This window comes from Alosa pseudoharengus, unplaced genomic scaffold (assembly GCF_046254945.1).
Source record: "Alosa pseudoharengus isolate Yale_2024_CS ecotype anadromous, Long Island Sound unplaced genomic scaffold, YU_APseudo_1.1 YU_APseudo_1.1_scf_21, whole genome shotgun sequence".
NCBI classification, from domain to species: domain Eukaryota; kingdom Metazoa; phylum Chordata; class Actinopteri; order Clupeiformes; family Clupeidae; genus Alosa; species Alosa pseudoharengus.
The window spans coordinates 34448558-34464897 of record NW_027468674.1 but is presented as its reverse complement, the minus strand read 5'-3'; the positions used below and the strand labels follow the sequence as shown (position 1 = coordinate 34464897).

General features: G+C 40.8%; 1 protein-coding gene across 1 annotated transcript; it reads right to left on the bottom strand.

Annotated features, from left to right (window-relative positions):
• Window positions 1–378: 378 nt before the first annotated feature.
• cybc1 (cytochrome b-245 chaperone 1) lies at window positions 379–10457 on the bottom strand. Its single transcript, XM_076298702.1, has 7 exons — window positions 10357–10457; window positions 10054–10138; window positions 6546–6587; window positions 4653–4726; window positions 3440–3536; window positions 3207–3351; window positions 379–916 (listed from the first exon to the last, which is right to left on the bottom strand). The coding sequence occupies exons 2-7, from the start codon at window positions 10136–10138 to the stop codon at window positions 778–780; spliced, it is 582 nt and encodes a 193-aa protein (XP_076154817.1). The 5' UTR covers window positions 10357–10457; the 3' UTR covers window positions 379–777.
• Between the last annotated feature and the right edge of the window lie 5883 nt (window positions 10458–16340).

Below are 16340 nucleotides of genomic sequence, written 5' to 3'. Positions count from 1 at the left end.
TTAATAACTTGTTAAATTGCCAATATGTTTTGTTTCTTCAAACTTCAATCATCCAATCCACCAAACAAGTCAATGGCAGAATAAGCTGTTTGGCAATAGCAGAGAAGATTTGGCAAATTTTTCATGAGCGCAACCCACATAGCCTACTCAGCTCTTGAAAGGGAACTAAACAGGCTTGAATTTCCCCTTGGGGATCAATAAAGTATCTAAGTATCTATCTATCTATCTATCTATCTATCTTTCCAACGGTATAAGATGTATTGCCAAAAAGCATTGTTACCACAGAGAAATAATCTACTAAACACAAATTTCCTTACTTTTTGTGCTAAGTTTAAATTGTTTACAGAGAGGCAATACCACTGACCTTCACAATAAGGCTATGATTTCTTTATGGATATTTATTAAACACAGCTGGAAATAGCAGCAAGCAACGCCAGGAGAAAACTACACAGGCACAAATAAAGCCAAGGCACAAAAACACAATTGTGTTGTTGAGGTAGATACCACTGAACCAAGGCAAAAGTTGGTCAGTTTTATATACAAACTCAATCAATCAAAGTATCAACTCAATCAATTAAAGTATCAAAGTTAACACTGGCAGTCAATCTCTCCTGTGATTACTCCTACAAAGACCTGAAAGTAGACCCCACTCCAATCAGAGCATTTCATTTCTGGAAATGAATGACATGATTTAACAAAGCCTTCCAATTAGAGATGTACCACACACATGTAAGAAGTGTTGCTATATTTGACCTCATATGGTAAAAAACATTTATTTTAATCCTCTGAATCACTACTGTCATTCAGACCACTGTGCGCTTCCATTTCTGTATCTCGCTCAATTCCTTGTGAAGCACATGATCCCTCCTCCAGGACAAGAAAACGTCTGAGAAGTGCTTCAACTGCTTCCACATCACTGTTAAAACAAATTGGTGTTTTGGTGAGATATTCTGTTATTATTACCGGTGTAGGTTAAATGTTTTCCTAAATTTACACACAATATTGATCAGAAATGAATGTAGAAAGGTGTTTATGGATGATTGTGTGTGATTTATGAGACCTACAGCATAAAATCTGTTGAAAAGAACTAATTACGTAAGCAGTCCTCTTGAAAGTTGTCATACGTCACGTTGTGTCATACAGGACTCATCTCTGTCTGTCACTAGCTGTCCCTTGCTAGGCATGTATAGGTTTCATCTAATATCCTTGTTCAGTCATTTTTAAATCAATAAAATGTCTAATTTTGTTCTAGCAACTGAAATGATAAAGTAGCCTGCCCAGAAAGTAAGATGGTCTACCCTAGAGTAACAACCGGGAAACGTGTCTTGCAGTTTACATTTATTTTTTTACATTTATTCATTTAGCAGACACTTTTATCCAAAGCAACTTACATATGTCAATTATATTACAATGGCCATTGTATCCAGGGCAAGGGCACAACAGTGGAAGCTGGGAATTAAACCCACAACTTTTCAGGCTACTGCTTGCTAGGCCAGCTCCTTAGCCACTAAGCTACCACCGCCACTAAATATAATAGGGTCATTCCACGTCAGTTCAACCAGGGCCCACGCACTTAGGTCTCAAAAAATTCTGAAAAAATTACCAGGTGTACCTATGTTACCCAGGAGACACACTGTAAAATTACTCTTATGTAAGATCAATACTTTCCAAGATACAGCCAGTTTTACAGGGGGAGGGGGGTGTCGATTTTGTTCAGGCCTCTTTTTTTTTGTCAAAGTTCACAAGCCCACAGCGCAAGAACTAAACCATGTAGGAGGCTCAAATTTTGCATGCTGGTACATAAATAGGAATAGTATGTAGCAAAATCGTCACGTTTGGTCTGGATAATCCTGCATGGTCATAGCTGTCCCTCAAAGTTGATACAAATTTTATTGGAGTTTTTGGCTGGGCTCTGTTTAAGCCTTCAGATGACATATTTGTACTCAACATAGGCTCTTGATTTATTTTCCTTACTGAGATAAGTAGAAACACTCTCACAAAAAGCAATGAACAGAAAATAAATCCCTTCAGGGTCTGAACAGCAGACCTCACAAGTCTGAAAAATAATTTTGGTTATCATTTTCAGAGCACCCAAACACCTTGTGGGAATATACAAAGATTTTTTAAATATGTTTTTCTTTATTCTCCATGACCCCTTCTTTTTGAAAACACCAATTTGACTTGTCTTATGCAAATCTTTCTTTTTTATTTTCCACCCTGAACATGGGCAAAATGCCCCATTGACATCAATATGTTTTATATAGAGTCACCACACTGCCACCTGTGGTTGTATAGAGTAACCTGTGGTAGCTCTATACAAAACATATTGATGTCAATGGTGCATTTTGCCCATGTTCAGGGTGGAAAGTGAAAAAGAAAGATTTGCATAAGACAAGTCAAATTTGTGTTTTTAAAAAGAAAAGATAAGTCAGGCAATATACTCATGAGCCCTCACGTTCATGCCCCCAGAGTGTAGCACTGTAGTTGCCTGACAGCTCTAGGTGTTGGCTGAAGCAACTCAAGCTAGGTAGCACAGATTGTTTTTTTCCGTATGGACAGTACTCGGTGACCTCGAGAAACAGAGATCTATGTAAATAATCGCTGGAATTCTCCTTTAAGTAACCACACGATATTTTCTAGACAAATAAATAATAGATAGAAAAGACAACTCTTTGTACCAAGATGTATCTCGACGACTACTACATTACACCTGCGTGAGCAAAACCAGCGGGTGTTGTCCAACTATGCATACATTGGATGGTAAATCTACTATGATGAATCTGTTGTGGTAAAACTGTGGCTCTGCAGCTCTGCAGTCAGACCATTCTCCTAATAGGCGTGATTGACTGCACTTATGTATTGTCGCCTACACAACTTGTTCCATCTTCAAACACTGAGCATGCAGGTCATTTGTGACTCCAAAGAGATCATTGCAAACGTTTTGGTCAAATATGACTTGGGGTTTGTCTGCAATTACAGGAATTTTAGATACACACACGTATTTCACTCTTGTGCATTGAATATTACTACCACATCCACATAAAGAATTTGCACCTTCAGTAGAATATACAAATTCTGTTTAATTAAGTAAAAATAGATTTCATTTCATTTCAGCTCTCCTTTTATCTCTCATATTTGTACCGTATGGAGTAGGAGCTAGACCATCATGACCATTAGAAGAAAATCAACATGCTATGACTACCAACCGTTTTCCTGCCAGCACGGCATTCTGAGTGAGTGGGTAAGAAAACCCTGTCTCCATGTGCAATATGAGAACATATCCTTTCCCCAAGTAGCGGACAGTCTCCTCCCGTACACTCAGATCACGTAGGTGCTGCATGTCCAATACCACTGAATAAAAAGCAAATTGAAATTATGGAGTGTGTCAAATGGCATTGAAGGTTTAATTCACATGGAATACTGTGACAAGAAAACATACCTGTGTTATGGCCCCCGCGTGTCACTGTGAGCACCAGCGCATATAGACTGAATGTCTTCAGCTCAATTATGTTGCGGGCCTTATCAAACACAGCTTCCTGTAAACATAATGGACATAGGCTATAATGTAATAACACACATTTAGGATACATTTTGGAAAATGTACACAGTAGAAATATTTGAATGTAAAACTACTGAAACATTTTAGTACACTTGTGTCTTTTCATGATTATTTGCTTCCATGATTGGTTGCTTCCATGACTGGCAGCTTATCCTAGTGTCAAACATCAAAGTTCAAATTAATGTATTGAAACGTCTCTAAACAACACTTAACATCAGTTTTGAACTTAACTAACTTTGATGGCAGTAAGAGGTGATAAAAATAGCACCATAGAGGTCACCAATCACCAATATAGATATTTTAATTCATAATAACTATAATATATATCTCCCTGTATAAACATCTCCAATGTGGAACTACTTGGTCCCACCCCGACACCGCAACTCTGCCTCATTGCAACAAGACGCTCCCATAAGTCTCTAACTTTCTGTTAACTTCAATTTACATAATGCTAAACAATGGCAAGTTCTAATATTGGAGTAATTCAGTCAAGGTTAATGCATCACAATGGTCATGTATTTGTTTCTATCACTTTGTACAACAATTTTCTACAATACAAGAAAAAAAGTGCAAAGAGTGACATTAAGGGTAGTATAAACTTGTTGTTGTATATATTTGGTATCAATTTTGTTTTGTTTTTCTTTAACAATATTTAATTAATGTTGTGGTAGCCAGCTGGTACAGTATGGATGTTGTGTATGTTTAGGTCCCAGAACTCAGCCTAGCAGTCCCCCGGACTCAAAGCCGCAAACAGCACGCAACCACTTAGCAAAAATGTGGTTGATGCCTGTAGAGGCACACCTGCTACCTGATCTTGGCTTCTAGCGAGTCCGTCCTGCTTTCGATCTAGACGCAACCAGACGCAACCACATGTGCCACTGAAACAAAACACGCTTGTGCAGGAGCTGCCCATGTGAAATGTCACACACCAGAGAGATCATCGTCATTTTGATGTCACACTGGTGGGCGCCAGGTCGGCAACGGCAACTGTAAATACCCCTTTAGGATGGGTTCCAGACATCAATTTCAATTGCAATTTATGTGCTGTTCTAAATTATGCCAGTATTTTGTACACAGTAAACATTCAGATTACCTCCCACTCCTCCATGTTTTGAAGGGCCACAAATAAACAGCCGGTCACATAAAATGCCTTCCACCACAGGCTATCTGAAAAAGAGAGATTTAAGAGTGACTTTTTAAAAAAGGCTCACTGGAAACTTAAAATTTCAGAATCAGGCAATTTTTTCAAGATGTGAACAGCAGTGAACAAATCAAAATAAGAATATTCATTGTACAGATTCACCAAGCAGACCACTTGCGGGAGCATCAAATTTCAAAACAATCTCAAATCTCTGGCTAGGTTCCATGTTTCTGTTATTATAACTTGGGTCAACTACTTTTGATCTTTTAGATCTTCGATGCCGATATGCGATAGCACTCACTAGATTTAGCACGTATAGCCTAGTCAATCAAAACACATCCCTGCTGAAAAAAAATGAAAATGCATTATACTGCTTGAATCACCTGTTCTGAACTGCACCAACTTTCATGTGTATGATTAACCTGACATCCTCTGGGAGTATATGTCAAGTTTCGTGGAATTTCATCCATGGCGGGCTATGAAATAAATTAATTCATGTGTACATTTAGTGACTGTACACCCATCGGCCTGTAGATGGTGGTGTTGAGTAAAGGGTTGCTGGTAGAGGATGATACTGTCTCACACACACACACACACACACACACACACATACACACACATGCATGCATTCACACACACACGCACACATGAACACACACTCACATCCACATCCACATGCACAGACACGCACACACACACACACACACACACACACACACGTATGCACACCTACACAGACACACACGCATACACACACACACACATCCACACACACAGACACACACATACAAACACACACACACACGCACGCACACACATACACATTCGCACACACACAAACACACACATAAACACACACACACACACATGCACACACACACGCATCCACACACAGACACACACACACACACATGCGCACACACACACACATGCATGCACACAGGCACACACACACACAGGCACACACACACGCGCGCACACACACACGCGCGCGCACAGGTATGCACATACAAGCATACACAACGTTTCAAGAGAGTGGCATGGAGTTAGCCTAGAAATCTAGACGCTCCCTAGTGGCAGCAAATGTAATTTGCAGCCAGGATAGTCTAGCAACTCTCTCACTCGTTGGCTTGCAAAGGGGTAAAAATCAAACTTCGATCAGGCCAATCACATTGTGTATAAAGTCAGTGGACGGGCTTAACATGACGGCAGGGTTACAACGGTTCTGAGTGAATTCCCTGCTACTTGAAAACAAAGATGATGGATACTGCTGCTGGCTAACAGTGCGACTCGAGTCAAGCTTTTTTTTAGGTTGGCAAAAGTTTGATAGCCAACTAGCTCCGCAGGTGGGAAATGCATGGGACTCATGAGTTGTAGCACTTTCCTATTGCGTGCAGAGGGAATTTGAAAGACAACCGTTTATCCCGCCCCTCGGATTGAGCACTGCCAATGGTGAGTTCCCAGACCCTACATCTTGATGTGGGTCTGGCTCGTCAGGCTAGGATGGAGTAGGAGATGGAGACAAATTGACAAGTGTGATTTATTTTCGCGGAACGGATGTCTGAGCGGCGGTCTATTTTGTACCGCTATGCGGTACATCTAGTTAACTTTGGGGCCACGCCCCAGAAATCTGCATCTGGGGCCAGGCACAGTCTATCCAAGAGTGTGGAAAGATGTATCCATGTTAACTCAAAATTACAAACAAAAAAAATCATTGAACTTCCTAAAATCTTAATCACATCTATGAGCTCCGCTCTAAGATCTTTGGTTGAAACCAATACAACTCCTGAAATGGTGTTGTTTATCCCCAGTTGGGATAACATTCCAGACCAATTGCCTACTCACCTGTACTGTAGTATGCAGCAGCAAGTCCAATGGATAACATACCTGAAAAAGACACTAGCTTAATATGACAACCAGCTTCATTTAATAAAGACTGGGCTAATCTGTTTGACATAGAATTTCCATGCCATTATACTATGGAGTGAGGATTATCTCAAAATTATTTAAATATATATAAAAGGATATATATACATATACACCTGAGCGAACCTGAGGACGCTGTATGCGAAACGCGTTGTTCGCTCTGAATAAAATCAAGTAAAACGTCAAAACAGTGTGCGGTAGAACTATCTCAATTTTTTCTAATTAAGTATGTTCCTGCAATCTACCTGCACCTAACCAGGCTGTGCGTGGATCTTGGTATTATTTGGGATATATATACATATACATACATTTATAAATATCCAAATACAAAATACAAATATAAAAATGTGACATACAAATAAATAAACAAATTTATATAAATAAACGTGTCTTTGTAAATATATTTTCGAGATTTGAAAATAAATATGCTTGACTTTGTATGTGGAATCTGCATTTGTGAATCTCCTTTTTTCTTTTATATCGATGACGTAATTTTGAGACATTCCTACTGCACACCAAGATCCACAAATAAATACCACTAGATTTGAATGCAAAGACACCCTCCACTGAACAACCAGCAGATGGCAGTGTTGTGCAAAGGCGTTGTGCAACGACAGCTAGGCTCTGGCTGTACAGTCATTGGTATCCGGTCCTGGCCTCAATCGCAACTACAAGATCAACATGGAAGCGACCGGAGGATTACCTGGATGGGTAAGTAGTGTTATTTGTTACTTGTGTGTGTTATAGTGGATTTTTTTCTTCAGAGAGACATGAGTTTACTTGGTCAGTATACAGACGTTAGCAGACGTCGACGCCTGCGACTGTTAGCCAGGTATGATAGCAGCTCTATGATCCTAGGGGGATATTCCATCAACCTCGCTAAAGGCCAAACCTGGCTTATTTCGATAAGTCTAGCTAATTTTAGTGAGAATTCCGTTCCATTAATGAGGTTAACGTGAATCCCAGCTTGGTAACTATGGGAATTTATGCCACAGAACTAACCTGCTCCGTAGCAGGTTAACTTTCAAGCTAAATTAAGCTGTGTTGCAAAAAAAAACAATCAGTCGGAAAAAAGTCAAAAAAGATAGTTCTGTCAACCTGTGCTTTCGTCACCTGTAGCCTACAACTTCAAAAATAGAAGTAGCCTAGGCCTAGAAATGTTTTTTTCCGACAGTGTCACCAAGCATGGATTTACACATTCACTAGCTCCAAAGAATTTATGAATATTATGCGATTAAAAATGTTTTAACTTCACATGCTTGTGGTTCTAGGAATCTTGCTACTCTGCGTCACTTACGTTCGGTGGTGGTGTAACGTGCAGCGAGACGGCATAGGAAAGGAATTACATTCTTGCGTGTTCGCAGGTTCGCTTCCCATACGAAGTATTAAGGTTTATCACCTTGATAATAGCATTTTTAGTTATAATCTTTGATGAAAGACATATGTCTACTGCTGATAAAGGGTCATGCACATTTTGGTAGGCTGTTCAGTGACAGCTTTGCCAGTGGGCTATAGCCTATCTATCTAATGCAAGCCAAAGGATAATTCTGCAGCCAGCTAATAATTAAAACTGCTTCATGTGTCGACGATTGTTCATGAATGTCAAATCAACTGTGTGCTACACAGATTAAATACTAGGCATAAATTGAATTGAAAGCCATTGCATTTCAGATAAAAAAAATGTAAACACTTTTGGGAGACAATAGGCTATTATGTTGATACTAATTTATTTTATGACCACCTACACCTAGACAATAATTTGGAGTGAACTCTTTTAATCTAAGAACGTAAGCTAGGCTGTTTTGAATATCCATATGCATATCCATAAGTTGTTTTTGAGTTTATACTATTTATTCATTCACTCGTTTTGTTCAAGCGACATAGTCTATGTGTTCAAGAGTGAAGCCAATCAAACTCGCAATTGATTTCAAACCATTAGCATTGTTGTTTTAAATGTATGCTTTCATTATTCTCCAATTTCTGTAGGCAATCTATTTTTTTCTCTCGATGTTAAATTTGATGACTTTCGATGAACATCCTGTAGATGGCGCTTGCCAAATCTAACAGAAAAATCGTCTAGTATTGTCTTAATTTTACGACATATATCCTCTTTTCGTCAATCTACTGTTTTGGTCTACTGTTCTACCTCGTGCACGAGCAGAGATGAAGCTGACTTAAACCTCGTTTGAATAAACGAGGCCAAGATGCCGCTAACTGGAGTTAATGGAACGGCTTCAGCCCCAAGTGAAAGTCTACGCTAGTTCAAGCCAGGCTATTCCTGTTAAGCACCGCCTTCATTCCAAGTAATTGACCTCTCCAGAATAAGTCCCGCCTCCGTAACTTCCGTATCCATCCAACTTCCGGGCGTGGATTGTCTATGGGAAATAATACCGGTAAAACATCTGTAGGTAGCGAAGTTGAAAAAGCTGGTGGGCAGATTGGCCTACACACTTCTGCCATCTAGTTTCCACTGGATTTTTTGATTGTCGGTGCCGTTTAAGTAGTATACTATAGACTATACTACATAAACGGCACCGAAAATCAAAAAATCCAGTGGAAACTAGATGGCAGAAGTGTGTAGGCCAATCTGCCCAGCAGCTTTTTCTACTTTCTCACCTACAGAGTTTGACAGGTACGATCTTTCAAAACGCCATGTTATTTCCCATAGACAATCCACGCCCGGAATTTGGATGGATACGGAAGTTAGGAGGCGGGACTTATTCTGGAGAGGTCTATTAGCGAGGTCCCCCAATATCCCCCAGGTCCCTACTAACCCTGGTAACGTCTGTATACTGACCAAGTAAACTCATGTCTCTCTGAAGAAAAAAAACATTATAACACATACAAGTAACAAATAACACTACTTACCCATCCAGGTAATCCACCGGTCGCTTCCATGTTGATCTTGTAGGCTAGTTGCGATTGAGGCCAGAACCGGATACTGACTGTACAGCCAGAGCCTAGTTGGCACAACACTGCCATCTGCTGGTTGTTCAGTGGAGGGTGTCTTCGCATTCAAATCTAGTGGTATTTATTTTTGGATCTTGGTGTGCACAGAGCCCGTCTACGGATTAGACATTCTCTGGTGTGCAGTAGGAATGTCTCAAAATTACGTCATCGACATAAAAGCAAAAAGGAGATTCACAAATGCAGATTCCACATACAAAGTCAAGCATATTTATTTTCAAATCTCGAAAATATATGTACAAAGACACGTTTATTTATATAAATGTGTTTATTTATTTGTATGTCACATTTTTATATTTGTATTTTGTACTTGGATATTTATAAATGTATGCATATGTATATATATCCTTTTATATATATTTAAATCATTTTGAGACAATCCTCACTCCATATTATACAGGCCTTAAATGATGGCGAGGCCTTTTGCCGATTGGCTACCATCTTAAAAGTGTCAACATACCAACAAGTAATGACCACGCGCGAATCCCAGGCGACCTCTTCAGATGTAGTAGGTCCGCCGTGTGTGTTTGTACAAGCATATACATCTAATTTAATAAACATAGTTAGATCGTTGGTTAGTCTGAGAGCTTTAAACACGTGTGAAGTAGGCTAGCCGACGTGAAATCTACTGTATACAACGTAGGCATAGGCTATAGCGTTATTATTTACTGTATTATCAAGCAAAAATCTGGGTTATTACTCGCAATTGATATGGGCTACGACATAGCCTAAGCCATACAACCCGCGTAGGTTGTAGTCTTACCTTGTTAAATATAGTCCAAGGCTACACAAACCAAAAATCCTGCGAGGGAACGAGAACTGGAACAAGCTTTGACTTCCTCATTTTCACTTAAGGTGGATTGACTGTCGCGCACGCCTACGTGTTTGGAGAGAGATATTGCGCACTCTATAGGCAGCATGGGCAGTATTTTAAGTGAATGTATTTGAAATATGTAGGCTACTTTAGCGTATTTTGCAATTTGTATTTTGCAGGATTGGAAAAAATCAAATGTAGGCTACTTTGTAACAAAATATTAAAAATGTTTCTTGTCTCTTGGGGGTACGTTTTCAATAATCTGCCTTGTAGTTTCTTTTAAAAGTTGGTAGGCTATACCATTATTATTGTGTGGGTATTTTTGTATTTTCAAATGACTAATTAGCCTACTTTAATTAGCCTACTTTAATGAAATACGATTTTCACATCAGTACTTTAGTTTTCTCATCAGTAACCTAGTGTATTTTATTTTATTACATTTCATGAGCCAGTATTTGTAGTTTGTAACACAATAGTTTTTCGTGTATTTCGTTGAATACAGAATGTTTTTGTCTCGTATCTGTGTTTCCTAACCATTGAGGTAGTGGGTCTGGGGCTTAATTGGATTCAAACTGTCAGGACCTAAATTTACTGATACTAATGCACGCTACATTTTACAAAATTTGTCTGGGGGTGATAGTAGCCTAAATAAACCAATAGAGACCTATGGTTAATGCCCATTTTTACAAATATGTCCTGATGTCTGCAAGCCTGGCCACGCTCACCTAGAATCTCTGTTTGTTTTCATTTCACTGAGGTAGTAATCTAGCCTCGTGAGACCATCCTGATCTCGCGAGCTTTCAAGGTTTCACTCGCAGATCAGTCTGGCAACTTTTCGTTAAAGAGAATTTGGAGCAGTTCACCAAACGAACGTCCAATCAGCGTTGGCTTTGAGGCGGGTTGAGGTGTGACGCAACGAACAACTTGACGGCATGAGATGAGCATATTATATCGCGCAAGTTTTATTCAAATTAGAAAGTATTCCTGGGTAAGCTGTGAAGCTACGAGTCCCAGCCATGTAGCTGGGAGGAATGAACACACAGACATCCTTCATGGCCAATTCCAGTCCGTAATATACTTTATTCAGAAGTGTAGGGCCTACCGTGAACACTTGGTGGGGATTGTCGTGGTGAGATTGGTTGTGATGAGGTTCATGTCACATACAAATGGTTTAAAAATGTTAACGTTAGTTACGTTACCTAACTTAATTGTATGTTAAACGAAGGCATTAGAAGAACACTTCGTTCATCGGATTGGTTGAGTCTCAGCCATGCAGCTGGGAGGAATGAACGACACAGACATCCTCCACGGCCGATTCCAGTTCATAATGGAGGAATATACTTTCTTCAGAAGTGTAGGGCCTACCGTGAAAACTTGATGGGAATTGTCGTTGATTAGGTTCATGTCACATACAAATGGTAAGTTAAAACATCTTAACGTTAGTTACGTTACCTAACTTAATTGTATGTTAAACGAAGGCATTAGAAGAACACTTTGTTCATCTAATTGGTTGATTTGGCCCATCGATAACCACCAAACGTGGTGATAGACAGATGGTTTATCCAATCAACTAACCAGTATTTCCGCCCCTTCCCAAAAGTTCTTCAATGAAAAGTTCCCAGATGGATATGCGGAGCAAATCCATCTGGCGGAGTCAGGTTAGTAGTAATCTAGCACACGACAATACACATTCTCTTTCAGTCGAGTTCACTGGATGTTAACCAATGGGAAGTCCACCTTTGGTGATGTCATTGACCTGTACCAGTATCCAGTCACCTGTCTTTTATGAGGGTTTTTTTGCATTCCTTAGTCTAAGGCCATGTCTGCAAAATATGCTTCCTCTTTCCATTCTTCGGCATCGAGTACCTCGACCAGCAAAGAAAGGTACTCCGATCCTGCTGCAAAGATATCACGCTCAATATCACTGGACATTCATCCCCCAGGCCTTGCAGCATACCCTTCATAAAAAAAATGCGGCATTAATATTCTGAAGATTGTCATGTGTCACATGTTTGGGCCACGGAACATGCTGAAGCGGCGCTCTGCACGCTGACCTTCTGCAGTCACTGCACTGCCATGGACCCCCGAACACCACTACTTAACAGCAGTTTGAGTCAACACTGGCAATTCAGCTCTCCTCGTCTCGTAGCCTTCACGACCACGGCGGGCTTGCTCTTAGCTCTCCTCGTCTCGTAGCCTTCACCACCACGGCGGGCTTGCTCTCCTGTGTGTGCTGCTGCTCGTAGCCAGGTATCCTCTTCTCCATCCAAATCGTCGAGACAGGAACCCTCCTTCCTGACCCATCCGATCTGGGTGACACTGTCCATCCTTGCCTCTGACTCTGAGCAGGAAACGACTTTCGTCTCCCTATCTCATTTAAATTATTTATTTAAGGACAACACATATTAATTGACATTTCTGTAAATATGTCAGTGTTAGCCAGCTGGCTAATTGACTTGGTTCTTAAATGCCAAGTTAGTAGTAAAATTTAAAACACAAAAACACAACAAAATACAACACAAAGAAAACAAAAACAAGACAGCTCAAGCTGAAGAGGCAGTCAGTCAGAGCACGGATGAACCGGGCAACTGCAACGCTGTACTCCATGGCCCAGATGCCTCGTGTCGAGGAGGCTGTGGCAGCCTCTCCCCACAAGGACAGTCAGCTTCAGGGCACTCAACACTGTCCTCCAAGCCCTACTGAATGACAACTTCTCTGGCTGAGGCTTTTTTTTTTAGTAGCCCAGTTCCGGACTGTGGCTGAATGAACCTCTCTGACCTCTCCAACAAAGAGTGGCAAAGAGTCCTTTATGCTCCGGCCTCCTCAGATGGTCTGTTCAGTTGTAGCAAGGATATTGGAGAAATTCAGTGTTGCAACATTGGATTTCACGCATCGTGCATGTATGTATGACGCAAGACATATCAGTGCAAGCTGTGGTCACTATATGCATTTCCCCCTCCAGTACTCATCCCAGCGCTGCTGGACAGAGCGCAGATGGACACACTCAATCATGACAATGGTGCTCCATTGGCTGACTCGGCCGTGGATAGCATGTCAATGGCGTGCAGGCAGCCGTGGCGGCTCCCAACACACAAGGACCTCCTGTCACAAGCACAGGGCAAGAGCTGGCATCCGAAACCAGAGAGCTGGCGGCTGATGGACGAGGTTAGACAAGATTTCGACCCTAACTTCAGTCAAATGAGTGAGTGATTGCGCTGTCATTGAAATCACTCATGTCTGAGTTGTAAAGATGTACCTATAGTGTGTTTATGCAACTGTCAAACAGTCAAACCACCGATTGTTTCACAGCTTCTCTAACAAGTAGCTTATGTAACCTGTGTTGTATTGACTGCGTCGTTCAGCCATGCACTTGCCCAGATTCGGACCTGAAACTTCCAGCACCTTGGACCGGGAGTCGAGTGCGCTAGCAAGTGAGCTAAAACTCATAGGTCCTAGCATCTCTTGTTAGCATGTCTCTTAAAGCATTGGGAGGGAAGTTTACACAACGTACATAGCATCTAGTCTGATGGCCAAAAAGCTCGATTTGGTCTCATCAGACCAAAGAACCTTCTCCCATTTGACCTTGGAGTCTCCCACATGTCTTTGGGCAAATTTTAGTCAAGATTTAGGGAGGAGGGGACTGTGCCAGAGACGAGTTTATAATGTTGGTGATGAGTGGGGATAGTGAGGGAAGGCAGGCCTTAGCAAGAAGTGTGGGGATCGGGCCAAGGGGATGGGTTGAGGGCTTCACACTGGGGATTGTGGACATACATCGGCTTCAGTGATCACAGTGAATGAAGAAAGTGAGTGGGTTGCAGGCAGGGCCTGAAGTTAACTTTTTTGGCCACCAGCCACTGTGGCAGGTGAATTTTGAAATCCACCTGCCACAGTGGTTTTTTACCAGCCAAAATTATTTTGTGCCCAAAATAAAGGTGAACGGCTCAGAAAATGCATAAGAATGGTTCTTGAACTTGTACAGAATACACATTACAGTATTCAAGTAAAAGTAAAAAAGTACTTTGTTAATAAATTACTCAAGTAGGCCTAACAAGTTACTTTTTTGTAGGCCTACATTTTTATATTTTTGATGGACCTTTAAAGGGATACAAAAGTATCCTTTATGCCTATTTGCTTTTCTCCTCCTCTGTAGGCTAATCATATAGTCAAACATATTTTAAAAGCCCAATTCAAATATATTTTATTTAATATACTTTGTCATAGCCAGAATAAACATTACGTGGCTATGGATTGAAAATCAGTCTTCCAATACATTGCAGCTGATTCTTCTGCTTTGCATTGCTAGAAGTCTGGTTATAACTTCACCATACAGACAATGTAACCTAAAAACAATGGCTATATTATGGGTAGACCTATATTTAGCCTATAATAGCCTAGGCATATCCACTCGGGTAGAGCGACAGAGCAGGCTATCTGTTTTCTCAGCCGACCGTCTCATGTCATGTCCTGCAACATTGAGGCTACATAAATGAATGCTAGGCTTTTTCTAACTTGTATGCTCGATTTCCAGTGCATTTGCTTTGCTTGTAAATTAAGTTGTAGGCCTACTTTCCTTGTCCAATGTGACTGTTGAACGATGTTGGCCAGAAATGAATATATGTGGAAGTTTCCGTGTCATGCCATACCTCTAGTCTCGTTGGCACTCTGGCAGCCTCACCAGAAGATGCAGCAACTAGCAGGACGTCATTGCGTTAACTGAGTTGTTAGCTATATAGAACATCTACTTCTGTGTAGTAGGCTACATAGGCCAGCCATCACTTTTATAATCGCGGGGAAACGTAGCAATGCTTTCTGAAGCCCTGTTTCTTTTCTCCCACGCCGTTGTGTACCGGGGGAGAGGTGCTCTTTTCTCCCTTGAGATAGCCTACTTTCTCCAATAATAAACTTGTTCTCGTAACGAAAGGCAATTGAAAATGTAGCGGAGTAAAGAGTACATTTCCTCCGGCAATCCCGACAGTGCATCTCCTTGCTCAGTGTTGTCTTATTGGCTACCCGCCAACGTGGCAGGTAGATTGACAGTTTCACCCGCCAAACACAAAAGTTACCCGCATTTGGCGTGTGGGCGGGTGCCAATTTCATGCCCTGGTTGCAGGTGTGTGTAGAGGGGGTAGGGGGGTTTAGGGGTGATAGATGGAGAACACTGTGGGCCAGTTCATTATGGATATTGTAAATAGATAGTCATAAAATTGCTTGGACCACGTTTGTTGCTGCTGTGCAGCTATATTTCTAATTATTATTATTATTATTATTTATTTATTTATTTATTTATTATTGTTAATTTGTTTGTTTTGTCTTGATGTCTGTGTGCAGAGCGCTTTGTGTCGCATGAAAAATGCTTACAATCACCCCTCACTCCCATCTGGATCATGGCACCAATGTAACGTTGTGTATTGTTGACCGCACGGCTCTGCCCTGCGCTCGGCTGGGCTCGAACCTGACACTTTTTTGCAGCACCTCAGATTGGGAGTTAAGAGCACAAGCAAGTGAGCTAAAACCCCTAGGCCCTAGCAGGGAGGGAGGTTTGTACAGCTACGCACCAGCTGGCTACCATTACATATATGCAACACCAAAAAATCTACATAATAGCACCTTTCAGTTTGTAATATTGATGGGTACCAAAAAGAATCCATTTCTGCTAAATAATATTGTGTATAGGGATATCTTGTGTTTTCAGTCTGACAGAAAAAAAGACATTGTTTGACTTGGTTGGTCATACATGGCATGTCAGATTTCAGTGTGATTTTTTTACATTTTTTTCAATAAACGATGTCACACAAATATAATCTCATGACCTTGGTGCTTGAGCTTTATTTTCTGACAATAGTTTGGATGTTTATCTTGTAAAGACTCAGATTGAAGATGGTGGTCCAGGTTTCTCCAGTTTGTGAATACAGTGTGTGTAAGTGAGAGAAAGT

Coding starts and splice junctions, on each gene's coding strand:
- cybc1 (XM_076298702.1), bottom strand. CDS start 10,138: ATGTATATGCTTGTACAAACACACACGGCGGACCTACTACATCTGAAG. Junction 6,588..10,053: donor CGCGTGGTCATTACTTGTTG/GTATGTTGACAC, acceptor TGTCTTTTTCAG/GTATGTTATCCATTGGACTT. Junction 917..3,206: donor GCCGTGCTGGCAGGAAAACG/GTTGGTAGTCAT, acceptor TTGTTTTAACAG/TGATGTGGAAGCAGTTGAAG.